This window comes from Lissotriton helveticus, chromosome 1_1, assembly GCF_964261635.1.
Source record: "Lissotriton helveticus chromosome 1_1, aLisHel1.1, whole genome shotgun sequence".
Lineage (NCBI taxonomy): Eukaryota > Metazoa > Chordata > Amphibia > Caudata > Salamandridae > Lissotriton > Lissotriton helveticus.
The window spans coordinates 918,912,370-918,939,650 of NC_136057.1; the positions used below are offsets into that span (position 1 = coordinate 918,912,370).

The 27,281-nt window shown below is 45.1% G+C and overlaps 1 protein-coding gene across 8 annotated transcripts in view; it reads right to left on the minus strand.

Moving 5' to 3' along the window:
* Window positions 1-27,281, minus strand: part of GRIP1 (glutamate receptor interacting protein 1) — an 819,646-nt gene that overhangs the window by 200,231 nt on the left and 592,134 nt on the right. For all 8 annotated transcript variants that reach the window (XM_078676427.1, XM_078676419.1, XM_078676408.1 and 5 more), the window contains exon 8: window positions 11,683-11,830. In XM_078676427.1, the coding sequence (XP_078532553.1) occupies window positions 11,683-11,830 (148 nt within the window). The remainder of the gene's footprint in view (window positions 1-11,682; window positions 11,831-27,281) is intronic.

The following is a 27,281-nucleotide window of genomic DNA, read 5'->3' on the forward strand; positions in this document are numbered from 1 at the left end:
TTTGTTTAAACTCGCAAAGTCACATTTCCATAACATGAATAAAATTATTAATGATTTGTGATATGTCGTGCTAATACAACCTAGATTAAACTTTACACGTGGGGGGACTAACATGTGTGCTCATAAATGTGCATATTTGTTGCATCTTTTTGTTCGTGCAAAATAATAGAATAATTTATTGTTTTCGTTTTTGTCATTACTAACTGCTGCAAACTTAAAATAAGCATGTGCTTGTTTTGCTTTTCCTTGTCTGTGTAATGTCATTTCTACTATTCTAGGTGCATTTGGGTCTCATTAGAAAATCGGAGACTGGTAAATATAAACGCTGCTTTATTTGTTTACATTGGCTAGGTAACATTTTGATTAATCGGGTGGTTTAATTAATTAGTAAACCATGGGGTGGATACAGAATATACTTTATTTCTTACATTAATACTTTTCTTGTGTTTGATTTGTACTAGAAAACATAAGTTGCCTGCTTTTGGGCCTAGCTACTTGAGCCGCAGAAAAAGAGCTGATCCATAATTCTGCAGAAAGTCACGAGACGCCCATTCTGAATTAAAACGTTTATTGAGGCTGCATTCACAAAGCAAAAACTGATGAGCTGACATCATTCTGTCGGACATGGCCAAGGTCGAAAGTGAACTTTTTGTCAGTCCTTAACTTGGCATCCGCGGAAGTCGTGCTGAAAAACTATGGAAGTTGCGAGGATGACTTAATACAAAGTTGCAATCGCAGGAAGCCTCTGGCTTCACGTGGAAGAGACAATGGTCTTTGTAAGACATGATTTTGTGGAACTTTTTAAGAATCGGGTGACATGTCACTTGTCACTCTCAGCCAATGGGACGTCGAGTATTTCTGAAAACTTTCCTTTGCTAGTTTAGTTAGCGTAGAAAGGTATAAAAAGTCATGCCCTTAGGGTTGGGCTGGCTGCTGCTTTCTGACTTTCCGATGAGGGTGATGTGCTGTTGGACTTTGCGTGGAGCACGTAAGAATCCTCAAAGATCTTTACTTTAATTTCTGTCTATTTAGCTCAGTTAGGGAATTAGATTTTAGAAATGCTAAACTTTATATAATTTCTTTAAATTGATTCAATTGCTTAAATTGTATTTTTCTCATATTTCTTACCATCATGCTTGCTATATTGCAAATAAATTTCATTTATAAAACTTTCAACTTATATACCATAATTTAGAAAATAAAATCTTACTTTTGGCAAACAAGCTGGTCTTGGTTATTCAGAAGTGTAGGTTACCATTAGCTAGATCACGTCACCTATGGTGGTCGTTTAAATGGTTGGGTTTTATTATAATGTCAATATTCTTTCTGCAAATGTATAATTATGTATATAGTATGTAGATAATGTGTATATAGATTTATTCTGACCACCTGATTCAGTAGGCCCAAATATATCATGTTCATAAATGGGTCCATATTTAGTATAGAATTTTGATTATAGGTTATGAAGTTGGGTAGCGTAGTTTATGATATATTTTCTATAGCCCGCTGGATCACTCCACATCTATTGGGTTTGGGCTGACGCTGTTTTTGCCATTACTATTTTGAACCCTGACTGACTCGTCTGGATCTCCCTCTATTGTCTCTCTAGTGTTGAAGCCTCCAGTGGCTAAAGAAGAGATCTCCTGAGGGGGGAGAGACAATGGAGGGAGAGCCAGATGAGTCAGACAGGGTTCAAAATAGTAAAATCAGGGCTGGGTCTGCTCAGCAAAGACTTTGTTAGTGTCATGGGCCCTATTCTATTAGTAGAGCTACATTGCCCAATCTGGCCCCGTGTTGTCCTGGAGGCCGGATGAGTTGCTGCCTCCAATGAGACCTGTGCCTGCTTAAAGGCAATCAATTCATGCTTAATCGCTTCCAAACGAGTAGCTAGTGGCGGGAGTTCTTTTAGGAGGAGTTCTCTAGCTTTGCTCATGCAATCATCTATAAACAGTTCTAACCAGGGGGGTTTGGACAAGGGAACTCCATCTGAGTTTCCATAGGTAGTAAAGGGGACTGCCCCTTGCGAGGTGGCAAGAGGTCTCAGCAGGTTTGACTAGCTACCTTCATTGTTTTAATACGAGCCAATCGCCTAGATCATTTAGCCTTCATAGGTGGCTGGGGACTTTCAATGACATTTGTCACGGTGTCTCGCACAGACTCACTAATTGTAAGGTGAGAGGCAGTCGGTGATTGCACAAGTGTATTGGTTGGTGATAAAGCTGTGTCTGGGCCTAGGGTTGCACTTGATGGTGGGAATGTCTCTTTTCTGTGAGATCTATTTCTGTACTAATTACCCCCATAGCCCTCTGAAGCAGCCTATCAACCGAGGATAAGAATGGAATGACTTCCTACAGCTTTCCTTTTACCCATCTCACCAGCCACGAAAAGTCACACAGCAAACACAATATACACAATAAACAGTAAAGAGAAGCACCTCCAAATAGACAGCCCTGCCTCCTCTAAATATAAACTATGTCAACACTATAAGCGTCATATATGCGCACTTGTGTCCAGAATCTATGGCAAATATAAACTTTTCACCAATGTCAGAGACGCATCAACAAAATCAAATGCCCCTGAGATAATACGGCTATGACAGCGCTAGCAGGAAATGCCCCAGTCTATGTTCGTAGCTCAAAATGAAGAAAGACCCCCCTACTGAAGTTGATGTCCAAGTTCGGGTGGTTTCAACAACCCTCTCACAAGAAACAATGCACTTAAAGGCACTCAAGCAAGAATAACTCCACCCTCCCAATAACTATAATCTTAAAATGAAATCCTCAATTGTTTTAATGACCAGGTTCACGTGAATTCAGCCCTGATCCTCAGGGCTCAAAACGACTCCGAGCACTTAACACACATTATGAGCGTCGAGCCCCAGCATCCACTGCAGCAATCTGCGCCTTTCTCTCACACTGCTAGAAGACAAGGTCTCTCAGAGAAAAACTGCAAAGTTTATCCCCCCGGCTGAAACACACAAATCAATACGCCATGAGCAGGTTTGGAGCTTGCCGGGTGAGAGAGGACAACCCTGTAGAGTAAATATGCAGGCAAACAAGGATGCCACTGATGGTGATGGAGAATAACAGACCAGGCATGGGTATTTCAACAACAGTACCTGTTCTTGGTGCTGGCCAATAGTGGAAGTTAATCCTATGCACCAACCACTCGGACAATAGCCTGCCACAGAGCCAAGAGGGGGTGACGGGCGCACAACTGGGCCCCCGGGCACGGCTTGTGCACGTCTCGCGCAGCTGTTGTGCATTATATAGCGCCGAAGGCAGGTAAAAATTATGTAGGGATATCCTCCTGGCACAACAGAGACCTGGGACTTGTAGTTCCGCCGTCAGCACTTCCGTAATGCTCTCGCACAGCAGGTCTGCGTGGTGCGCCTTTTTTGCCAAAACCAGGTGAAAATTATGTAGGGCGCCGCCTCTTGGCCCAACAGATTCCTGTGACTCGTAGCACTCCTGTAATGCTATAACCTTAGCCCAATGATGGTACAAAAATGTATTCATCAAAATTTCAGTGGTAGTGGAAGTGATATCACACAGCACTTCATCCATGATGATGTCAGAGATTTGAATTACAGAGAAGAGTTCTCCCAGTATATTTTTAGGTCCAGAGGAGGGAGGACAAAAAACCAAAGCTAAGAAGTACCTCTAGTCAGACCTATATTTCTTTCACAGTGATAATCTTCACACTATCTTTCAAAAAGGATGCTATATGCAAGAAAAAGACATTTAATTTATTCAAACATTATTTTTATTATTTTTCTCATTTAGACCATTCGATTTATATTTTTTATCATAAATACATAATACTTTGTTTACATACAAAAGATTTAAGTGCCAACTTCTGTAAATCAGGGTGAGCAAACCATGATAATACATGAAACAATGAACCCCAAACAAGTCATCTTATCCTAATATCATTCATTCCATCAGACATACTGCTACACTCACTACCTAGTCTAAAAGAACAGATTGGACATGATTTACAAAACAAACTAAACAGACACAAAGCTGTTCTAGAAAGACCCCTATAAATTACTATGAGAGAGAAGTCCTGAGAACTAATCACTTATTGATTTGAGCATTGTTACAAATGGTTGTTTCTTTCTCTGTACATGTGACAAAGATGATTTTCAAAATAAGGGTCTTAGATGCGTACGGTCTACGTACGTTTCGGTGACTGCTGCTATTTGAATCACCTTCTTCAGGGCCAAAAACAAACTAAACAACATATAACTACATACACCGACAATTAAAATCAGGGGGTTCTTGAATTTCTTTATTTAATAGTAGCTGTGGAGAAAAATCCCCAGCTGTCTAGTATGATAAGAAACTCAGTTTATCATTGTCCATATGATTTCTGCATCTGTATGATAAATGAGTCCTGTCTTTTTTTGGGTTTCTGAATGCGGCACGAGGACCTGTTCCTCACAGGGTTTCCTTATTAGTTTAAGTACTTTAGGTGGTTCGTCCTGATATTTGTTTCCCATTAGCAGAAAGGATAAGGCTAGGTCTGACTGTCCTCCTTAGCCTTATTGTGAGAATGGCCGGTGTCGGTAAATCACATCACCATCGATATCGGTCCACTACCCGTCGTTTACAGGGGGTCCTTCGGTATGCGTACCGCTGCGGACGTCAGAGATTTGACCCGTTGTCTCACTTCTGGTTCCTCAACAACCGCCTCTTTACTGGCGAGGGGTTGGTGAAAAGGCAAGGAGTGTAAAGTGCAGACTAGAGCACCGCTTTCGCAGCCCTGTTCACTTTCTGTCCCTAATGCTGCTTGCATGATTGCTGAGACAGTCTGGGGTAGCAAGGATAGTGGCAGGGAATATCAAAGGGCGAGCCAGTGGTCGCAGCTGCAACCTCTGCTTATCCTTATTTTGGCATTGGTGAATCATAGGCCTAGAATAGTATTCCTAGCTCTTTTTTCCCACTTTTCCTCCTGCTGCCTTTTCTCTTATTCGCTCACCGTTTTTAGGTCGAGCCTAGCGGCAGTAAGCATGCACTGCTTGCTCTGCGAGACTGCTGTAGTAGAGTACGGGAGAGAAGCTGCGCACACTCTCCTCCCATATTTTTCATTGGCTTGTGTCCTTGTCTTTCATAAATGCTGCCTTCGGACTCATTAATAGGCTTGTTAGTCCCTCCTTAGTACGGCTTTGTCTTCATTTGTACCCTCCCATGGCGACTGGTCCTTCTACTTCAGTTGTTATATGGGACCTGTTATTTAGTCTGTAAGCACTATTTACTTTATTGAGTTTCTCTTACTGCAGGCCGGACATACACTGCTTCAGCATTATCTCGTGAGTGTTTCAACCCCTCAAGTAAAATGGATTTAGAAATGATTCGCAAATTAAGTCATGTGAATTCCAGGTAGCACATAATCATGTGCTAATGGGCTGAAGCTGACAAGAGCACATCTGTGTTACATGTCATTGGAACTAAAGCCACCTGACGAGTTGTTTTCAAAAGCCTGTTTTATTAACAACACCACCACCACCACAACCTACAATACCACCAAAACCACCATCAATATCACCACCTCCACCAATACCACCACCACTGATACCACCACCACCAGTAATACCACCACCAATACCACCACCACCACCACCAATACCACCACCACCAATCCCACCAACACTACCACCAATACCACCAATACCATTACCACCACCACCAATATCAATACCACCACCACTAATACAACCACCAATATCACCACCATCAGCAATACCACCACCACCAATACCACCACCACCAATATCACCACCACTACCAATACCATCACCATCACCACCAAAACCACCACCACTAGTTCCGCACCACTGACACAACAACCAATACCACCACCAACATCATTAGCACCTCCACCACCACCACTACCACCACCATCAACACCAATACCACCACTGCCAAAAATACTACCACCACTAATACCACCACCACCAATCCAATACCACCACCAATACCAATACCACCACCACCACCACCACCAATAGCACCACCACTACTACCACCACCAATACCACCACAACTAATACCAAACCCACCACCAATACCTCCACCACCAAAACCACCACCACCAGTACCAATACCACCACCACCAATACCACTGCCAATACTACCACTAATACCACCATCAATACCAATACGGCCACCACCAGTACCACCACCAATACCAATACCACCACCACCAATACCCCAACTACAACCCACCACCAATACCACCACCACCACACCACCACCAATACCAGCACTGGCACCACCGATACCAGTACCACCACCACCAATACCACCACCACCACCACCAATACAAATACAAATACTGCCACCACCACCTCAGCGCCTCTCTCACTCACTAGTAATAGCAGGGGCACTGTACGAGACTGGAGCTGCAGCCGAGACTATCCCTCCTTCCCTCCATGCCTGCCATAAAACCCAGCCCGCCCTGCACCAGGAGGTGAAGCCAGGGCCCTACTACAGCTGGAGTATTTCTTATTAGGCCAAAGATAGCAATGGCATTACCCAATGCCACACTGCACCCTCAATTCACGGAGAGGGCAGGAAATATCCCCCCACCCGCTCTTTCTCCTGAGCCGCAACAGTGTAGTCACAGAAAGGTGTTGGAGCACTTTGATAGTGTTTTTAGCTCAGATCATATGTAACTCAAACTTCACACTTTCTGCTTGTTTAATTTACAACACTTTCACATCTTCTTCACTGCACTATTTATCACTACTTTGAAGACATCGCAGGCTGGTCTCTTCCTCTGATATTTACAATCTAACAAGCGGTCGAGAAGGCCCTTAATTGCAATGCAATAGGTCTCGCATTTGCAAGAGTTTAAGCTATTAGTATTCTAAATGACAATGCCTTTTATTTATGTTTCAAAACCCAAAACATAAATAAAAGGCATTGTCATTAACAATGCCAATAGCTCAAACTCGCGTGAATGTCAGACCTATTGCATTGTAAATGCTTGTTCTTCTTTGTTTCTCTGGGTATTTGAGTGAAGATACACAGGTGTATTATTTACGTATAGACGTTTCAGGCCTCACATTGATGCTTCAAATCCCTGTGACCAACTCCGCAACCTCTGCTACTTAATTATCACTTCTGATCTCTAAATGTACGTTTACTTTGAGCATTTTATAGTTTTAGAATTAGTTGTGCGCATTATCAATAGCTATTTATTAACATACTGCATCCTCAAGCTTTCAAAAAAGATGGTTAAAAAGGAAACAGGCAATGGCGAGTCATGGGTTATGTCATAACATTTCCTATGAAATGTTAGTGACACCACTTCAGGTGCCTCTCAGTGCTACACATGAAGGGAATGCAGCCGGATTCCATATCCGGCAGCTATTATTGAGCCAGATCTTAATCATGTGCATTCACCACTAGAGTTACCTTTTTTTTTTTTTGTAAATATATTTTTATTTTAACCATTGCACAGTTAGCACATTGCGGCGCACATTCTTCAGTAATACTACAAATTTCTTACAGCACACTACTTATCAGATCATTTCCATCATAAACACAATTAAACAATACTTCCTGGTGAATTCGGTAAGCTAATAACATCTCAGCCTTCTACAATACTTGGGGCAAAGAACTTCCGAAACTGTCCTGGCCTAATCGTTCAACCCCAAGCCCTCTCTCCATCTTATAATAGGGTCCCATATCCTTAACCCCAATCTCCTCCCTTTTCTACCTTTCCGAGCATATATATTTTTTTTCCAGATTATAAGTTGACAAAAGGTTAGACAACCAGACTTGCATTACTGGGGGGTTTTTATCAAGCCAGGCCCTTGCTATGCAAAGCCTATAAACTGCCATAGCGACAAAAACGAACTCCCCCTGAGTAATATTACTATCTGTGGTTATCCCTAGCAATATTTCTGTGGGTTTTAGGGTGATCTTAATGCCCAGGGTGACATCCAGAAACTTCTCTATCTCTTTTATCACTGTGTGTAGTTGCGGACATGTAGCAAATATGTGTATTAAATCTGCATCGGGAGAACTGCATCTTGGACATGTAATACCTACACCACCCCCCCATTTTGCTATCTTTGCTGGTGTAAAGTACAGCGAGTAGAGGGTTTTATACTGCTGGGACTGCAGTGGCGCTGAACAAAGCAAAGTACGACCTAAATCCAGTGACTCTTGAAACCAACTAACTTCTCCTTCCAACTTGTCTGCCCATTTAGCCCTATACTTGTCCATATCATCCGGTTTTGTTGCCAACATGCTTGCGTAGAAGCTCCTAATAGAACAATCCCCCCCTAACCTTATTTTCTCCAGTATTTCTACCTTGCCGAAGCCCACAAGCCCACCCTGCTTGTTTCCAAGAAAACTTCTTAACTGCAGAAATTAAAAAAATCCCTCCTGTCTAATCCAAATCTGTTCATTAAGTCTGTAAATTGAAACACCCCCTCCGTGTTCCTCACATCTCCAATCTGAACGATCCCTTTTTCCGTCCAACCCGCCATTGTAGTATCCCCAAATATCTGTGTTGGAAAAGAGACATTTTTAAACAACCTGGTATACCAATTGTATCGGCCCAGGCCTATTTTCTTCAGCACAGCATTCCAAATCTTAATTGCGGCTTGGACTGTCTTGAATCTAGTTCTTTTGTAATATACAAAATCGGTACATTTAAGAAAAGAATTCTCCACCTCCGGTCCCAACACTACAGAGTATATCCTAGATGAATCATTTGTTGTTCTAGCGTCCATCCCACCCCCTCCAATCAGTCCTCACATATATTGCAGTGCAGATGCCCAGTAATATAGTCTGAAATCGGGCGCCCCCATCCCCCTCTTTCTCTAGGCAATGACATAAAACGATACGCCCTGCGAGTCTTGCCATGAGCCCAAATAAACCTATTCAGAATGCTTTCCAGATCTTTAAACCATTTCGCCTCAAAAAATAATGGTATTGCCCTATAGAAATACAAAAAGTTTGGCAATATTAACATTTTTATAACATTGGTGCAGCCGACTGATGATAAATGCAAATTATTCATTCGATCTAAATCCGACTTGACCTTTAACATCAGGGGCGCAAGGTTATTCTGTACCAGTAAGTCTAAATCAGCTGTGATTGCAACCCCCAAATATACCACTGAGCCCACAACTCTTTGACCATTACAAACAATGTGCTGATTGCACACTATCTGAGTCTTTGAACTATTTAAACTGTACCCCGATATTTGCCCAAATCTTTGCGCTTCGAACTCGATTACCCCTATGGCCATGCTAGGATTAGGTGTCAGAATGGCCACGTCGTCAGCATAGGCAAGCGTCTTTACCTCACACCCATTCAGCCTTATTGATGGAATCCTTGGATTGCCCTCCAATTTCCTTATCAATGGGTCCAAATAAAGAGCGAAAAGCAGTGGGGAAGACGGGCAGCCCTGTCTAGTCCCTCTTCCAATCTTTACTGCTGACGATTGACCTCTGTTAACTCTGATCCTTCCTGTCGGATTCTTATACAAAGTCTGCACCGCGGTTATAAAGCTGTTCCCCATTCCATTCCATCTTAACGTTTGCCAGAGGTATTCCCAGGAGACCCTATCGAACGCCTTTTCGGCATCCAAAAAAAGTGCCGCGATAGGGTCTCCCAGGACAACCGCCGCGTCAAAGGTTGTGACCACCTGCCTAATGTGTTGCGTAGTACTTTTGCCTGGAATAAACCCATGTTGGGTATGGCTTACTAAACCCTCTATCACCTCTGCCAGTCTTCTTGCTAATAACTTGGAATACACTTTGGTGTCAGCATTCATCAGTGTAATGGGCCTATATGACCCTGGGAGTGTCGAGTTTTTACCTTTTTTTAAGATGACAATGATATCCGCTTCCCCCCATGAGTCAGGTATCATGTCCCCCTTCTGTGCCTTCAGCATGACATTAAACATATCAATTCCCATAGCTTGATAAAATACTTTATAAAACTCCACCAGGAGTTGGTCTGGGCCGGCTGCTTTACCTGATGGTAACATGCTTAATGCCATGAGAAATTCCTCAAGGCTAAAGGGGGAGTCCAACCTAGCCTTTTCCTCCATAGATATACCCGGAGGGGTAATATCCCTGAGGTAGTTTTCAACCTCGGTTACAGTTCCTGTTCCTGTTATGTCCCCGGTATATAGCTCTTCGTAAAACCGCCTAAACACTTCCCTTACTTTAGCTGTTTCAGTGACCATGTCGCCGTTCCCATCGATGATTTCCCCAATGTCTGAAGCTGCTAGCCTCTGTCTAGTACGTACTGCCAATAAGTGACCCACCTTCTCACTTAACTCATAAGCAGCTTCCCTCTTAGTTAAATAGTTCTCTGCAGCTTTTTTTTAAATACTTTCTGCCGCTTCTGCTCTAAGAGCCATAATTTTAAGCAGGTGTTCTTCAATTGGTGCTTTCTCCCGTAAGTCCTGGGCCAGTTCCTCCTCAACCCTTACTAACCTTTGGTAAACTTCCCTAATTTTAAGTTGTGTCCTTTTCTGGGCTGAAAACACATAGCTCATTGTCTCAACTCTTACCCCGGCCTTAAAAGCATCCCATACCACACCCGAGGGAGCCGTACCTTTATTAATATCCCAAAAAGCCCTAATCCAATCTGTCGTATAATCCCTGTATGCTTCATCCTTCAAGAGGGCTCTATCAAATGTCCACTGTGTATCTGTTCGCCGTGCCTGGCCCAATCTAATAGTTAGGATCAGTGGGCTATGGTCCGAGACGATTCGAGGTTGTTTCTCTATCTGTGCCTCTGCCAACAGGGGGGTTGATATCAAAAAATAATCCAGCCTAACAAGAAGCTTATGAGGGGCTGAATAGAATGTGCTACCATCAATTCCTGGTTTCAGCTTAACCCATGGGTCAACTAGAGAATTGTTTGTCACCATATCTGTCAGAGCCCTATGGGTTCTCTTTTTTCGCCCTACATATACCCTCCCCGTCTGCAGAAATGAGCTACTGGGATCGTGAACATTAAATTCCCCTCAACATATAATTGGCTCAGGCCACAGTGCCAACTCAGTATCTAGAAATTGGAATGTTTCAGGATCATCTTCTGTGGAACCATACACGGAAACTATGGTACATTTTTCCCCCTTGAATCTTATTTCCAATATTACCCACCTACCCCATTGATCCTCCCTAGAGTTACCTTACTGTTATTATTATCCTGATAATTGTTGGGTGATCAGAGATCTCTGCAGCAGGTGCTCTAAGCCTCAAGGTATTTGGAACCGCGATCTGTCTGTGGCCAACTATATAAGACAGACCAGATTTACTATCACATTTGTCCTTGTTGCCAAATTCTTTGAGACATCGTTTTTTTAAAATAAGAGTATCCTGCCAGACTCCGCTCCTCCTGAACCATTCCCTTATGACGTCACTCTCTCTCTGCTCCCACCACTTGACTCCACATTTAGGGCATCTCAGGGTAATATTTTTCTATCTCAATTACTGTGCACCTAGAATTTTGGTAAAATGATACCACTGGGAGATGCAATACTAATAATATGAATTTGGAGTGTCGATGAATTGGATGGATTCAGTGCTCCAGTGATGATTCCATGTTGAGAAAGCACACGCAACACGCCATTAAGTGGAAAACATAAGCGTAGTTTAAGCGGGAAAGACAAACGAGCCCTGTGGTCTGTTCAACCCACCTGTCTGCAATACTTGCAGATTTGATCTTGTCTATGATAATGACTTGTTTGTTACAGTACATGGAGGTAGAAAGTGCAACACCAAGGCAGGAGCCGGTGGTTTTGGCAACTTCAACATGCAGCGGTCCGGACGCGGTCGATACCGAATCTGCACAGGAAAAAGAAAAGAGAAGAAAACTCATATGAACATATGTGATAAAAAGCAGTCACTGGGCATAGCATCTCAGCAAAAGGCATATTTAGCACCCGTGCACTCAAGATGGACCACTTTTCATATGTATCTAGGCAACATAGCCGAGGGCTCAGCCCGCGCGAGCCATCCTGCAGAGTCACTGTCATCCAGCCCTGTTATCTCCTTGTCAATTTATTTTTAACGAAGATAAAACTAGAACATTAGCAAACATTTACCAAGCGTGAATGTGCACTTTATTCAGAAGAACTGCAGGAAAACAACAACTTCTAAAGACACCGCCCCTCCATCTCTCCAGACCCTTTTCAATTTATTTGGGGAGTTTGAATTTCTGAAGAACCTTGGGCATGGTGCTGGGAGCTGAGGCGGTTTCTAGCCAGATCCTCAACGTGTAAAGCTGATGAACAACAAGGCAAGGCATGACTCGAGGCTTAAGGGGAGATGCATTTTAAGGTAAAATTCTCGGAAAAAGTGAGGCATGATGCAAATAGCAAACATGCAGGAAATCCATTGAGGACGAGCTGTCAGCTTAGCATGGTGGCAATGATGAAGCAAACTTTTTTTTTAATATTTTGCTACTCGCTGCAAAAAGCTCTTCAATGCCACATCAGGGTTGGTAAACGCTATAAAAATTAATTTACAATTTAAACAATATACATAATAAGGCGAGTAGCAACCTGATTTTTCCAAAAAGCTAAATTAGATTACTCCTTTTATTGTAATACAAACAGAAAACATGGCGCAAAATATCAAGATGCTCAATTTTTACCCAGTGACATATTTTTACGTAATATGGGCCACCTGCAACACTTGTTTGCACCATTCTGTAATAAACAATGTTGGGGCTGTAACGTTTCTTGCATGGTATTCAAGTGTGTTCCCCTGCCACAAGTGCCCGACTGCAAGCGAATCTGTAACCTGACTTTTATTTTGGCTCTGGTGTCATGCTAATCTGGCGTGTGCGTCGAGGCCTAGGCCTGTCCCTGACAATGACAATGAGAAGCCCAGGTCCTATCCTGTGGAACAGATGCACCAGGTGTGCCCTTAGAGTACGCTGAGAACTGTTGTCCCTGCCTCGGGTGTAGTACAAACGGCATGGTGTTGGCGGCGTTCCATGATTTGAGGTTTATAGTGTGAACATGGCTTTTTATCTGCACCATTGAGAGTGTGGTCTACTTTTTTTAATTTCAAAGTATTTTATAATTTTTTTTTATTAAGAAGTACATTAGCATTTCTGTTACCAGGTTCTAGCCAAACATAGATTGTGTTGCAGTAGTTACAGGTACTTTGGTATACATGTTTAGCTAATCCCCTCTACATAGACTTGCTGGGACATTAGGCCAAGAATGATAGAAAGAGAGAGAATAGTAAAGAAAGGGTGGAGAGAGGATACAAAAAGTTTCTATAGGGGTAAGCCTAGTTTGGGTTTATAGCCCTGCGTCAAAGCTGACACCCCACTAAGGGGGGGTTAGGGGAATTGTGAGGGAGTCGGAGTGACCTAATGGGGGTTCGTAGGAGTCTAGATACGTGTCGAGTGACTTCCACATCCCCCTGGTTGCTGGTCTCCAGGGTGAGTTTTGTAGGGCAATGCTATCCGCGTCTCTGAGGTACGTCACCCAGTTGACCCAGCCTTTGTATAAGGTCTTAGTTGTGTTCCTTTCAGTTGAACAGGACCAGTTTCACTGCCGCGGTCAGTAGGAGGTCTAGGACTACTGACCCAGCTTGTGGAAAAACCTGCTGTTCTGTGAAACCCATAATTTGAGATGAGATGACATGTGACATGTGTGTATGCTAAGTGCATGTTCATGCACAATGAGCCCGTGATACATGTGCGGAATAACACTGTGTCTATATGAGTACTGACTCTAGAGGGATCAATTTTGAAAACTCTGCTTTAGCATTCCACATTATGGAAGATGAGGAAAGTTTCCCCAAACAGTGAAAGTGTATTACCTGCATTGGGCACATGACAATGCAACCCATGCCTTTTCCATACATACCTTTACCACGCATGGTAAGTATAATAAGGGAAGTAAATTCCATATACATATATTTATATACAGACACCTCTTCCTGGGCGACGGCTGCGTCGGTATAGTGAACCGGGCATTACATTCAGTGCCTGCAGGCAAGTGTCTCCTCCACTTCAAGGGAGATGCAAAATGGTTTGGAGAAGTGGTGGAGGCCCTCGGAAGCTTTTGGAGGCTGTACAGCTGCAGGACGAGTGCTGCCACTGTAGGGACAGGAGCAGGTAGGCTTTGGCGCTAAAGTCCGCCAGCAGTGCTTCTTCGCCTCTTCTTTGTTCAGTCAGTCGAATCTACGTTCCCGGTGTCAGGGGGCCACATAAATACTCAATTTAGGGGCATTATGGCATGTGAAGGGTAGTAGCCAATGGGCTACTTACCCTTGAAGTCAATACACTCCCTATATCACCACTTCCTGTGGAAAGTGGGTATAACCCTGCCCCAGAATTCCAACTTTCACCACAACCAAGATGGTTAAATCCAAATTGTTGTGTTCACTTCAGGCAGGCCACCTTAGGGGTGTGACTAGCCTGTAGGTGCAACACGCCTCCTACGTGCATATCTAATTTCCTGCCTGTCCTGGTGCCAAATGGGCCTCAGGGTAGGGGGTGGCATCTCCCAGGTCTGAGGAAAGACAGGGTCACATATAAAAGGCGACAGAAGCTTTGAATCCTTGGTATGCAGATTCACTAGCCATCCTACTGGTGAAGGTGATAACTTTTCCTGCCAGAACAGGCATTGCTCCAGACCTTCTGAGAGCGTGGGATCTCAAGCACAGGAGGTCAGAAATGGGTCTGTGGTGGCAGGCTGGAAGGATCCAGTCAGCTAGCACACTATAAGACTAGCAAGGTTTCAGGGGGCACCTTTAAGATGCCCTCTGAATGCATGTCATAATGTTATGTTATGTTATGCTTTCTTATTATAGCGCAACGAATCACCGTGAGGCATCTGGCATCAGTACAAATGTATTAAGGCAAGGTGTTTGATACTTGACTAACATATCAACCATTCAAATTACTTTCATATTTTCACTATACTAATTCATCACTAATCCTTTATGGCTTCCGGCGTAGTGTGCTACTCTCGGAAAAAGTGCTTTGACGCCTCATCAGGGGTAGTAAGAGCTATATAAATGCAATTACAATACTATATATATATTTTTTTTTCCCCACAATTCACGGTGAACTGCGAGGGGGAGGCGAGCGAGGTCACGATTTAGCCGAGGCAGGACAAGCCAGAGGAGTCTGCTCCAGCCAGGCAAGATTTGTGCCACAAAGCAAGACCAAAAATTTAGGAGTCACCTGAGAAGTCAAGACAGTGAAAGTAAACTGTATACCCCCAAGGTCAGAGGGTATGCAAGAACTGAAGTCTGTGAAAGTTCCCCACCATCTCTGTGCAGTGAAGCTACAAGGTGCTAAAAGAAAGTACAAGAGCACCACAAGGCCTACAAAAGGATGGACCTGTTTCCACGAGCGCACCATCAAGAAGCCCACTTACTGTGATGGAGAAATCTATGCCAGCAACCAAGAAATTGTTTATGGTGGGCATCTAGCTGTTGGGGGGGGGGGGGGGTTGTGTCTGGGTCCAGTGAAGATCTGCTAATCAATAGATCCATCAAAATGCAAGCACCACGACCTACACATCGCCATGCGGCTGGAGTTGATGCCGCCTTTGCTCACCCTTGATCTGCCACACGCCAGTCCATCGGCCTTTGGAAATGAATGCTGCTTCACCATCCTCAGGTGCTGGGCAGTGCACACCTTGCAAGTAATGTAACACAGAAACATCCTGTGCCAGAATTACACACAACATTGAAGGTCCTATGAGCTTTAGGGCAATCCGCAGTGGGGGAGGGAGGGACAGTGCAAGACCCATTGATCTTGATTATGGAGAACTGAAGTGTGACTCCAACCACTCCAGAATGACTACTTAAGCTCCCTTGTTTGATTGAGGGGAATCCCAGTGACTGCAGTACAAGAGCAACTAGCAAAGTTGTCCACCACAAGGGTGATACTCAATCTCACAGTGAGCTGTTCTTTTTATGGTAATGATAACCACCTTATTAATTTGTTGCTTCAGAAATATTTTAATATTTTATGTTCAGTATTGCATTCTGTGTGATTTGTTGTAAAATACTTCTTCGTTTTAAAAGATTAAGCATGGACTGGATATTATGTTATTTACCTGCATTTGTGGCTTCCTGAGTCTGGAAATTCTAACCCTACACCATCTTCCTGAGTAAGCAAGGGCGGCTCCTTAGCTAAGGCGGAGGGAGCGTCGCCCCACTGCTCTAAGTACAGTGCAAAATAAAATTATAATAACATAACGTTATTATCATGTTATTTTTAGTCTGCCTTAAAGCTCCATGTTAGGGTGGCGGTAGGGGGAGGAGTGGTGGTTGCACCTTAAGTGCGCATGGCGGTTTAGCCAGCTGTCTTGGACCGGCCAAACTGTCATGCGCTCTGTGCACGTTCTCTACCGGCTGTACTGTACAGCCTGGATGGATAATATGCACAGCTCCCATCCCCGCCTGAACGCCGAACCACTACATTCAGACCAATCATTGTGCTGCTGTAAAGCAGCGTTGTGATTGGCTAGGGGAGTCTGGAAGCCTGGGTCCTTCTGGGAGGCAGGATACAGCGCGGACGGAGGAGAGGTAGCAGTGGTGGCTGGTGACCCACAGCTAAGTGTTATTTTTTTCTACTCTCCCTGAACCCTGCCACCGTCTCCTACCAGCTGCCGCTGTAAGACTCCACTACCACGAGGGTCAAGTGCTAAAGGGGGGTTCTTGGTGACCAGTTTTGGGTCCAACATTATGGCTAAGTCCGTGAACACCAGTGGTTAATGGCTCTGGTTGACACAGTCTAAACCCAGTAACCCCTGACCACCCAGGGCCTCCTGAAGAAGTTCCCGCTATGACTCTACATCCTCTTTAGAGCATCCATGAATTGAGCTGTGCTGCAAGCAGGCCCAAACAAGCTCTGGCAGACAGCATGGCATGCGTCAAAGGACTATATCAGTGGAAGGAGCAGAAACCAAGGACTGCGCACTGAGACCTGCCCAGATGCAAAAACGCAAAGCAAGAGAGACACTGAAGTGCATCCCCGCTGACAGAGAAGGATTACTTTCTCGTTGCGGGGTAAAGTAAGAGTATGAAAAATGAATCAGACAGACATACATTATTCATGGATAAAGACGTCTAAGTCATTAGGATATTTACACCACGACTCAAGCACTTACACTCTTTGTTGATTTATTGGCTACATAATTATAGAAGATGCCCTGATGAATGCTTGCAGGGAGAACACTCTAGATTTTTTATTTTGTTAATCAGTTTTCCCCCCACTACCGAACGGAGCATCTCAATCAGCACTGCAAGGCGAGATTAAATTTCCCGGAGGCGGTAAACGCGCTTTCTGCATGTTAATAGCGAGATGGCCGTGTTCATATTTCTCCCATTAAGCAGAACAGCACTGTGCGCTTGTTTTTTGGCTTGTCTGTTTCCTCATTAGCAGAAGGCAATATTATTCTTAATGTGCCGCGCAAATACAAATATTACATTTGTCACTAACGATAGCGCCGAGTTCCCATTACCTGCCCTAGAGTTTCTATACATAGGCCCATTAACCCGCTCCTCTAGCTCCCATGAGTTGCAAGGATGACAATCACATGTTAAGTGCTGTGCCCCATGATTGGCTACATAAATGTGTCCCTAGATGCCAGACTCCAGCTCAAATGCCACAACTAACTTGAAATAGGTCACCTAGAAGGGCAACTGCATAGGAGAGATCTTCGAGCACAAGCAAAGCTTGGACATAAGGCATATTCCAGAGAATCCATTCATTCATCATCATGTACTGTCTCACTTTTTATACAGCTCACTGTTATGACTTTTTTTAAACCCGTTCCACCCTCTTCTAGTTGTTGCTAGATAATGGATCTAGTGTGGAGGTATACCCCGTGATTTGCTCTGCACTGCACAATGTGGTACTACGAAGAAATAAGAAACAAAAAATGAGGCCTCCTTGTCACAAGGTTGATAACTTGCCCATTCAAGGCTGAAGACATGATTATCTTGTTTAATAGCACACTCATCCCCCCGGAGAATTCGTTGTTCATTCATGCAGTTAATCATTCTGTAAAAGTCAAATGCTGTTCTAAATGACCTTCTAAAGTCAGGTCAATAAATCCAAAAATAATTATTTTTAATTACCTATTGTTTGAGGGCATTTACGGGAACGCACGATGTGCTTTGCGGTTATATTATGGTCACCCCATATGAGTGTGCATTAGCCACTTCCCTTAACGTGAATTGATAAAGCTGCAGTACGCCTGGCTCCACCGATGACATCAGCCGGGGAGAGAGGCTGGGGCCAAAGATGACTTCAGACTCCATTTTAATGAGGAACTGTACTAATGCTAGGAAACAGCTCGAAAAGGGTAAACAATTATTATCATTTAAGGCAGTGCAGACTAAGGTAAGAAGATTTTCCCCTTTATTTGGCCAAAATAATTCACAATATTACAGCTATTTATTTCGAATACAGAACTTAGATGCAATATATACATAATTGTTTTTGTAGTAGGAGCATCTCAACTATATGATGCTGCTGGGAGAACAGAGCGGTGCGTTGAGTCTGGTTCCGATCAGTTTGTAGAAAAAGGGATCCCATGTTTAAGGACAGCATTTAATTGGGCGAGTCCTCTACACAGACTGGTTGGACATATTTACTTTAATTTGCATTTCGACAGACCTAGAAATGAAATGATTCATCTCTGATCACACCAAAACGTGGTTTAGGTCATATTAAGGATTGTAACCCAGACCTCACGGTACGAGGAGTCGTCCGTTAACACTGTGCAGCTGGATCCCCTGTGTGTGCTTAATAAGCACCCAAACCATTGCAGAAGAGGGAAATGCTGCCCTGAGCCTAACTCGTACCTTAGATCCATTCCCGAGATTTGAATCAATTCTGCAGCGAGTGGCTGGTATGAATGAAGGCTGGACGCATCTGCGATGAAGAACGGTGACTCGTGGGGATTCCAGATAGCGAACATCTTGCAGTACACTGCAAGGCGTGGGCCGGAGCAGAAACGTGTAGGCACATTTGTATTGACACAGCTCTTCAAAGGATCAGGCAAAATGATGAGATATGAGCTACAGTCAATACTAATGCGTTTGAAGTGCACAGGTTGAAATTTTATGAGTGCGCGATGCAGCCTTCATCGAACGCTATCTACAACTGTTCCACTGAGGTACCATGAAGTGTAGGATCATACTAAAAGATGCTTTCACAGTCCATATTTTGTTTGTGCAGATCTTCCCAAAGATTGTTTTCCCTAATTGGAAAATATCTGTCAGGTTGAGGACAGCTGAAAACACACCACAGCTTTTTTCAAAAGGACACAGGATTCAAGCCTTAATAAATCTCCATTAGAGGGTATATCGTTACTCGCTGACTTTTAGTAAGATTGAGGACACTGGTTATCGTCCACTTAAACTGTTTTTTTAGGAATGTGAAGAGATTTTATGCATTGTAATAATCCACTGCAGGAAACAGGGTGGTAAATAATGTTGCACACGCTCCCAAGGTCCCATACAAATGTGAGTGTGCAGGCTGGGGAATGTATCATTATTTCAAATTTTTCGCTTGGGGTAATGAAGTTGGAATTTAAATCAGCAGCAAGCATGAGCCTCAATTCATTATTTTCTGGACTCTTTAGTTTGCTTTTTCCGAGGACCTGGTTGTCGCCATGAGATGAATGTATTATGATATTGTAATCTCCACTGACATTGCAACAATGCTTTGAACTAAACGGAGATAAGCACATGCTGATGTCCTGAAATGTACCCGGAAAATTATAGTCCATGGGCTCTGCTGTGTAAGGCTTTAGTGATCAAAGGAGGAATATTTATTTAGAGACTTTGAAGGTTTTTGGTGAACTCGAGGGTATACAGCATTCAAACGTCACACATATACTATATATGAAGTTGAGTCCGTTTTGCAGCAGCCAAAGCTGAAAAATGCCTACGGACTGGCCATTTTCAGTTCAACAGCTTTGATAAAGATGCAACTGGAAAGCGAGTGCTTGTGAAAGTGACACTTGGTATATGAGCGAGAATGGGGAGATGGGAAACGTGAAAGAGTATTTCATTAATAAAACTTCTGAAATACTTTTCCTGGAATGGTAAATGCTTAAGTCATTTTTTGAGATTTAATTCATTCAATTGATGTCTCGGACTTTAAGGTGTGCGTGTAGTTGTTGGGGGACTACACGGGCTCCTGGGTGGGTGGCATCTGTGGGGACTTTGTTGCCATCTCTAGAAAACAGGAATCACGTCCCTGTGGACTGAGGTTCTGCTCAGTACCTGCAGATGGTGAGTTCAGTTTGTGAATCTGAACTCTTGGACTATCAGAGTATTTTGACATGCACCCGGAAGCAAGGGTGGGGAGGAGACAGCTGGTGGATTACTCAGCATACATTTAAAGAGGAAGTCCCTCTGTCTGAGACATGGGGCTCAATGAGGGGAGGATGTAATGCATTTCTAGGGAAAATCTAGCCATAGTTAGGGGTGCAATATTCCATACAATACACGTAATATTTGATTAATACATGTCAGCACACCGAGACACTATGACAGCAAAAAATGCTGCAGCTCCCACCGCGATACGTATGTTTTCAGAATAGGTAAAAGTGCATGTCTCTGACATGTTTGATTTAACCTGAAAAACCTCATCATGGTGGGATCAATGGGCTTGACAGCTCAGACAACATTGGATGAAATTATGAAACATAGGATTACTCCACTGCACCGAACGAATCACAAGGATTCTAGTAAAATCACACAGATAAATAATAATCTAATAGAACAAGGCAATTGCTTTGCCATCAGACCTAGCCAAATTCTAACCTGCAATATCTCCCTTGCTTCATCAGTGGAAGACATCAAGGCTTGGTTTTTAAGATGGTATTACGGATATGACTCATGGGTATGCATCTTCTATATGTAATCACACGTCTCACACATCTCATTTGCACAATTAGCCAGGCTTGAGGAAAGAAAGACTGAGAAAATCTAAATTAACCAGCACCCATTCTAACATTGAAAACAGGGGAGGCTCCTACTCCGAGCCAGCAACAAAAAAATAAAACAATATTTCATTATCGTTTTATTTTTAAGCCGCTGTCTCAGCCAGCTTGTGCAGTGGGTGGGTAAGAAGCATGGGATGGGGGAGGTGGGAGGAGGGGAGTGCTGCGTGCACTCTCTAAGTGCTCATGTATGTTTGGCTGGCCGTCTCAGGCTGACCAAAACATACATGCGCACTTAGGTTTCTCTAACCCGGCTGGATTTAACACCCGGGTTAGAGAAACCCCACAGACTCCCTGAGCTGAGCAGAGCAATCCCCACGCACCTCCGCAACATGGCGATTGGACAGGGAGTCTGTGACGTAGTCACCTTGTCTGCTGGGACAAGGAAGACCCGGCAGCGAGGCATGACGCGGGAGGCGGCCAGCAGCAGGTAAGCTTACCTATCAAAAATTCTTTAAAATTCTTATGGTCACTCGTCCCCCCTACAAGCACCCCCCCACACTCTCCCCCCCCGCACACTTTTCCCTTTTGCTATCTTATGCAGGTGTGGAATGTGAGAATCACTTTGAAGTACCTTGCAAACACAGTTTATTTATGTATGTGTAGTTCTATCAGTATTTATCAGTGATTTTACATAGTGCAGGTAAGGCCCAGTGGGTGTCACACTCCTTTTAGTTAGTTGCGATGCAATTATATTGCATGTGCTTTTTGTGCTATATGATCTGTTGAATGCTATTAATATTCACAAAATAAAGATGAATTAAAAACACGAGGGCCATGTTTTTGCAGTTTCCATGGAATTACAATTGGGCTTGGTAGTGGGGAATAAGCTCTCTGTTTGACAATATCAAATACCTTGTTTAGGCGATTTATAGCACATTTAATATCAGATCAGACAAATTATACTTTGGTCTCACTACGGAGGTTTATTAGATTTTCCAAATAAGTTAAATGACTCTGACGGCTTTAGTTTCTTCATAAGTCATTTCGAGGTCCACTGTGCTGAAGTCTTAGTATTCTGTCATTGTAGTTTTCGAAAGGCAAGCTCAGCGATGATCACAGGGAAGTTCTTTGTGTATAGATTGGTCCGACTCCCTATACTGTTAGGATGTCTTGAAGAGCCAAGGATAATCTCGAGTCAAGGATACTCTCGATGTCTTGAAGAGTCAAGGATACTCTTGATGTCTCGAAGAGTCAAGGATACTCTCAATGTCTTGAAGAGTCAAGGATACTCTCAATGTCTTGAAGAGTCAAGGATACTCTTGATGTCTTGAAGAGTCAAGGATACTCTCAATGTCTTGAAGAGTCAAGGATACTCTCAATGTCTTGAAGAGTCAAGGATACTCTTGCGTCAAGGATACTCTCGATGTCTTGAAGAGTCAAGGATACTCTCGATGTCTTGAAGAGTCAAGGATACTCTTGCGTCAAGGAAACTCTCAATGTCTTGAAGAGTCAAGGATACTCTCGATGTCTTGAAGAGTCAAGGATACTCTCGATGTCTTGACGAGTCAAGGATACTCTCGCTGTCTTGAAGAGTCAAGGATACTCTTGCGTCAAGGATACTCGATGTCTTGAAGAGTCAAGGATACACTCGATGATAACCTTGTACTCTCTGATCCAATCTGTAGATGTTCTTCATTGGACTATGGCCATCAGAATGCTATAACTGAGGATTTGAGGAAGGAGCTCTCGCCATTTGAGAGGAAAACTCTCAGAGTTGGTTAACTTTGAGCAGGCGAGGCCTATGCAATCGCTCTACTTAGGACTCTACATGATTATTATCATGGAGCACAGCAGGCATCACTTTCAAATAGCAAAGGCATGAACTGGAAGGAAGATCTAACCATGATAAACATATCCCTGTATCAGGAACTATGGGTCTTTAACACCATACACACACTGGAACAATACCAGACCTCTGTGTGCCCAGCGAGGCACAGACGCAAGACGGAGAGCCACTAAAAATAATTGAATTTTTTTAAACAGGATGCAGAAACACCTCTCATTCAGTGGGACAGCAAGGGTGCCATGGGCCTAATGCAAGCAGGGCAAACAAGCTCCTGAAGTCTAGGTAGGTAGTAAAACAACAACAATAATCAGGATGCAGTGCACCCTAAAGACCGTGGGTCCAGTATCACTGCACACAGCAACATTGAAAGCTACACGCCTCATTGCACTGTAATCGTACACACTCTGACAATTACAGTTTCAGAGTCTAAGGGGAAGAAATGGGCATATATAAGCATTAAAGAATGAGGTTTCATAACTGATGGATTTACTCACAATAGAAAATAATCTGAGACCTTGATTTTTAATAATTACGGACAGTGCTCTCATTGATGATGGATGAGTGTTTTGCAAGAAGATCATTGCTGAAAAGACGTGACGTCGGGTAAGTGAAGAGAAAACTTTATTAGGTTATTACACCACCAACAGGTTCCAGTCAGCTGAAGGCAGCTGTGGAACGTTGGTACACGATAGCAGTAGGAACGTACCAAGAATAGGCAGAGAGAGGGGGGTGAAGGAAAAAGGGCAGAACCAAGAGAATACAATAAACCTCCCAAGTCAGGTAGGGGAAAAGGAGCAAGAGAGGAAAGGGAGAGGGACCAGGGAGGAAGATAATACAACAATCATCCTTACAATCTGGATTCAATTATTGCTCAGGGTGCTATATCAGCCCATCCATTCCTGGAAGGTGATGAAGAAAGTGCCCAATCATGGCTAGAACCAGAGCTCAAAGTAGCCTTGAAGAGCGCCCTAATGCACGCTTTCTATTGCAAAGAGTGAACATTGCACGCAAGTTCAACCCTCTCTTTAGGGACCTGCGGGTCTTTCTGCCCGCACAGAAAACATTAATATACTGGGAACAAGAGACAAAGATTAAGGCACCTCTCAAGAAGATCAAACGGCTGAGAAGCCTTTAGCTCATTCATAAGCAATAAGGACAAATGATTAATTTGCACAGTGCGCTTTGTACCGTCAGCTGATTTCCTGCAGCTACCAAGGGCACTGGTAGGAGGCGTAAAAAGTGATGCCATCCATAGGAAGGATGGGTGGCAAGTGAGACTTCATGAGGGGTGTGAAAATCTGGACATTGACCAAGTATTTACAGCATAATTACTAAATTAATTGGTCTAAAGAAGACTTTTAGGGGCAGTTCTGAAGATAAATTAATGAAATATCCCAACAGCATTATTTCTCTGAAGTAGAACAATTATAGCACTTAATGCACTCAGCCCTTCCACCACGAGAACAGGTTCCTTCCTTTTTATCACACATTTTCAAAGTTCAACGTTCAAAATTTTTTAAAAGTCATCTGTCAATCCATTGTCCTGCTTATCGCCTTCCCATCCCACTCACCGATTCTATGGTCTGGCTTGACAGCGCAGGAGAGGGGCTTTGGCTCCGCCCACGTTAGGAGCCAAGAGTACATATTTTGATTGGGCAGAATATGCGTGCTTCCACAAAAAAGTGCTTGCTCGCCACACAGTTGCGATAATTTTTTTTATTTATACAGATGCCCGAGGCATACTTTCACAAGCTAGAAAATTGTCTTAGGTAACTATATAATTTATGGTGTTTCTCTGGCAGAAGCACAGATGGGAGGAAGGCAGTCATTAACCTACATGGATTCCTAAGTCTGGATTGACAGTGCACCTGTCACCTGACCTCTTAACCCACTCCAACATTATTCCTCAGTTCTTTGCTTCTACAGAGATACAAATCCATTCCCTCGCTATCTATTTGTAATACTTCACATTACTATACAACATTCTTTCAAAGCCAGACCTATTGGCATTGTCAATGCTTGTTCTCTAAAGGTCCCTTCTCGGGGGCGTGGCTTAGATGGCGGCGGACTAGGACGTCTTTCCCAATCCCTCCGGCGCCGCCCGACTTTTAGTGTTGTGTAGCGCCCTACCTGGTGCCCATCCACGCCACAAACGGGGTGCATCTGTGCCCTCTTGCTGTCCTGGTCCCGGCGGTGCCCTTCTTTTTGGTTGAAGTGCCGGCATTTCGCCGATTGGTGCAGAGCGGCCCAGACATCCCCTGGGCCCGACATGCCTCGTGGTCTGCTCAGCGGAGGCCGGTACGCCGCGGTGCAGTGCATCGCATGCTGTGGGCAGCTGCCCCTGGATACGGGGCTTACGAGAGGAGCGGAGAGTGAAGCAGCCGCTGCTAGGTCTGCTGCGGCGCCTCTCTGCGGCGCTGAGGTCTGCCCCCCGGGGAGGCTGGAGTGGTGAGCGAGCTCCCGCTGCATCGGCTGCAGTCGAGCTCCCTGGACGGGGCCTGCTTACATCCTGGAGGTGAGGAGTGAGGGGGCGGTCGGCCGGAGGTCCGGGACTCGGTCCACGAGTAGGCGGACGGCGTGGGGCCCACACGGGCGTTCCCAGCGGTGGGCCCCAGTATTGGTATTGAGTGCGGCCCCACCCCTGGTCTTGGCTGCCCCCTTGACCGTGCTGCGGGTGTTTTTGCTGCCTTCCCGGTTGGGGTCTGCTGCTTTGTGGCCCTGCGGTGCTGTGTCCCGGCCCACAGATCGGCGTTCGGCGCATCGGTGGGGCCCTTTCCCCCCCACAGACTGGAGGGCGCAATCACGCGGGGCTGGTGTGGGGCCTCCTTTCGGCCCGCATTTTGGCAGGCGGCGTTTCTCTGCTTTGGCGCTTCCCTGCGGGGCCCTCCTCGAGGGTAGTGGACAGTGGTTCACGGCGGGGCCCCCGTTGAGGTCTGGGCACGGCGAGGGGGAGAGAATTCTGAAAGTTTCCCAGAGGTGCATGCAAGAAAGCTTGTGAGTAGGGAGCTGGAGGAGGGGCGACAGCCTGCCAGAGACTGGGCTTTTGTGGAGCTTGCGGAGCCTGGGCCCAGTCGCTACTGCCTGTGAGGACCTTTGTGGGGCCCGGGGGGCCCTGGATAGTGGATTGCCATGACGGCCGGAGCAGCAGGGAGGTGTGCAAGTGGCGGCCCTCCTGGTGCTTCTGGGGCCAGCTTGCCCGCGGTGCTGCCTAGGCGAGGAGATAGCTGGATAGAGGAGGGCGCGCCATCGGACCGTGCATCGTCGGATGGCGCTTTCCAGCGTCGGCCCGGGTCTGGATTGAGCGGGGAGGTACACCTGCTGCAGGAGCCTGTTTGTGCCCCACAGGGCCCTCGACCACGCCGCTATGTCGGCTGCTAGGGGCAGGAAAGATAAACCCCTGAAAGATTTGCCGCAGAAGACGGTGGGTCCGACCGCCTTGCAGTCTGATGCCCAGTCTGCGTAGCCTGCCAATGCTGTTGCGCCAGCGACTAAGGCCTTCATGCTGGAGCTCTTTGCCGCCATTAAAGAGGACATCTTCGAACACCGCTCCCAGCTCTCCTCAGACGTCTGGGAGATGCGTAGAGACGTCGACGCCATAGGGGAGAGAGTGGCGACTCTGGAGGAGCATGACCTGGGCGCTGCCGAGGAGATCCATCAGCTCCAACAAGACGTTCTCCGCCTGACAGAACAAAACCTGGACTTGCAGGCGCACACCGAAGACCTGGAAAACCGCTCACGGAGGAACAACATCAGGATCCGAGCGGTTCCCTGGAAGGGGGAAGGAGATAGCCTGTGGGAGTATGTGGTGGCGTTGTTCAGACAAATCCTGGATGAGGGGGATGACCTGGACATCCAGTTGGACCGTGTGCATCGTGTTGGCTTGCCGAGGGGTGCTAAGGCCCCTCCACCAGACATTTTAGTGTGCGTACATGATTTCCAGATTAAGGAGCGGATTCTTTGCAAAGCGCGAGATCTCAACCCAGTGCAGTTTCGTGGGCACCAGCCCGCTCTTTTTCAAGATTTGGCGGCCTCTACTCTCATAAAACGTCTTAGTTACAAGCCTATTACTACCTACTTACGGGAACAAGGCATCCCCTACTCGTGGGGGCACCCGTTTCGCTTCATCTTTAAGTTCAAAGGTAAACTTCTGCAGATCCGCTCTCTGGAGGCAGATTATGAGGCGCTAGGTTTGGAGAGGTCTGATGCTCAGGCTGGATCAACCTGGTCACCCCCTCGGCGACACAGGCGCTCCACGAGTGGCAGAGAGTGGGAAAGTCGCCTCCGTTGGGGAAGCCAGATCTTTCTACAAGCCTTTTGGAGAGGGAGGCGGCTGTCTCATCGGTGGCGTTGGTGACCGACAGTGAGAGTGCTCCTTGAAAGCTGCTTGCCTGGCCCAGGCTGGGTTCCATAGCGGCGTCGGAGGGAGGCCATGGGGGATAAGATTGTGACTCCTGCTCTTCTTTTCGTCCTCGATGGGTGGTGGTGCTCTGTAGCAGGGTTGGGT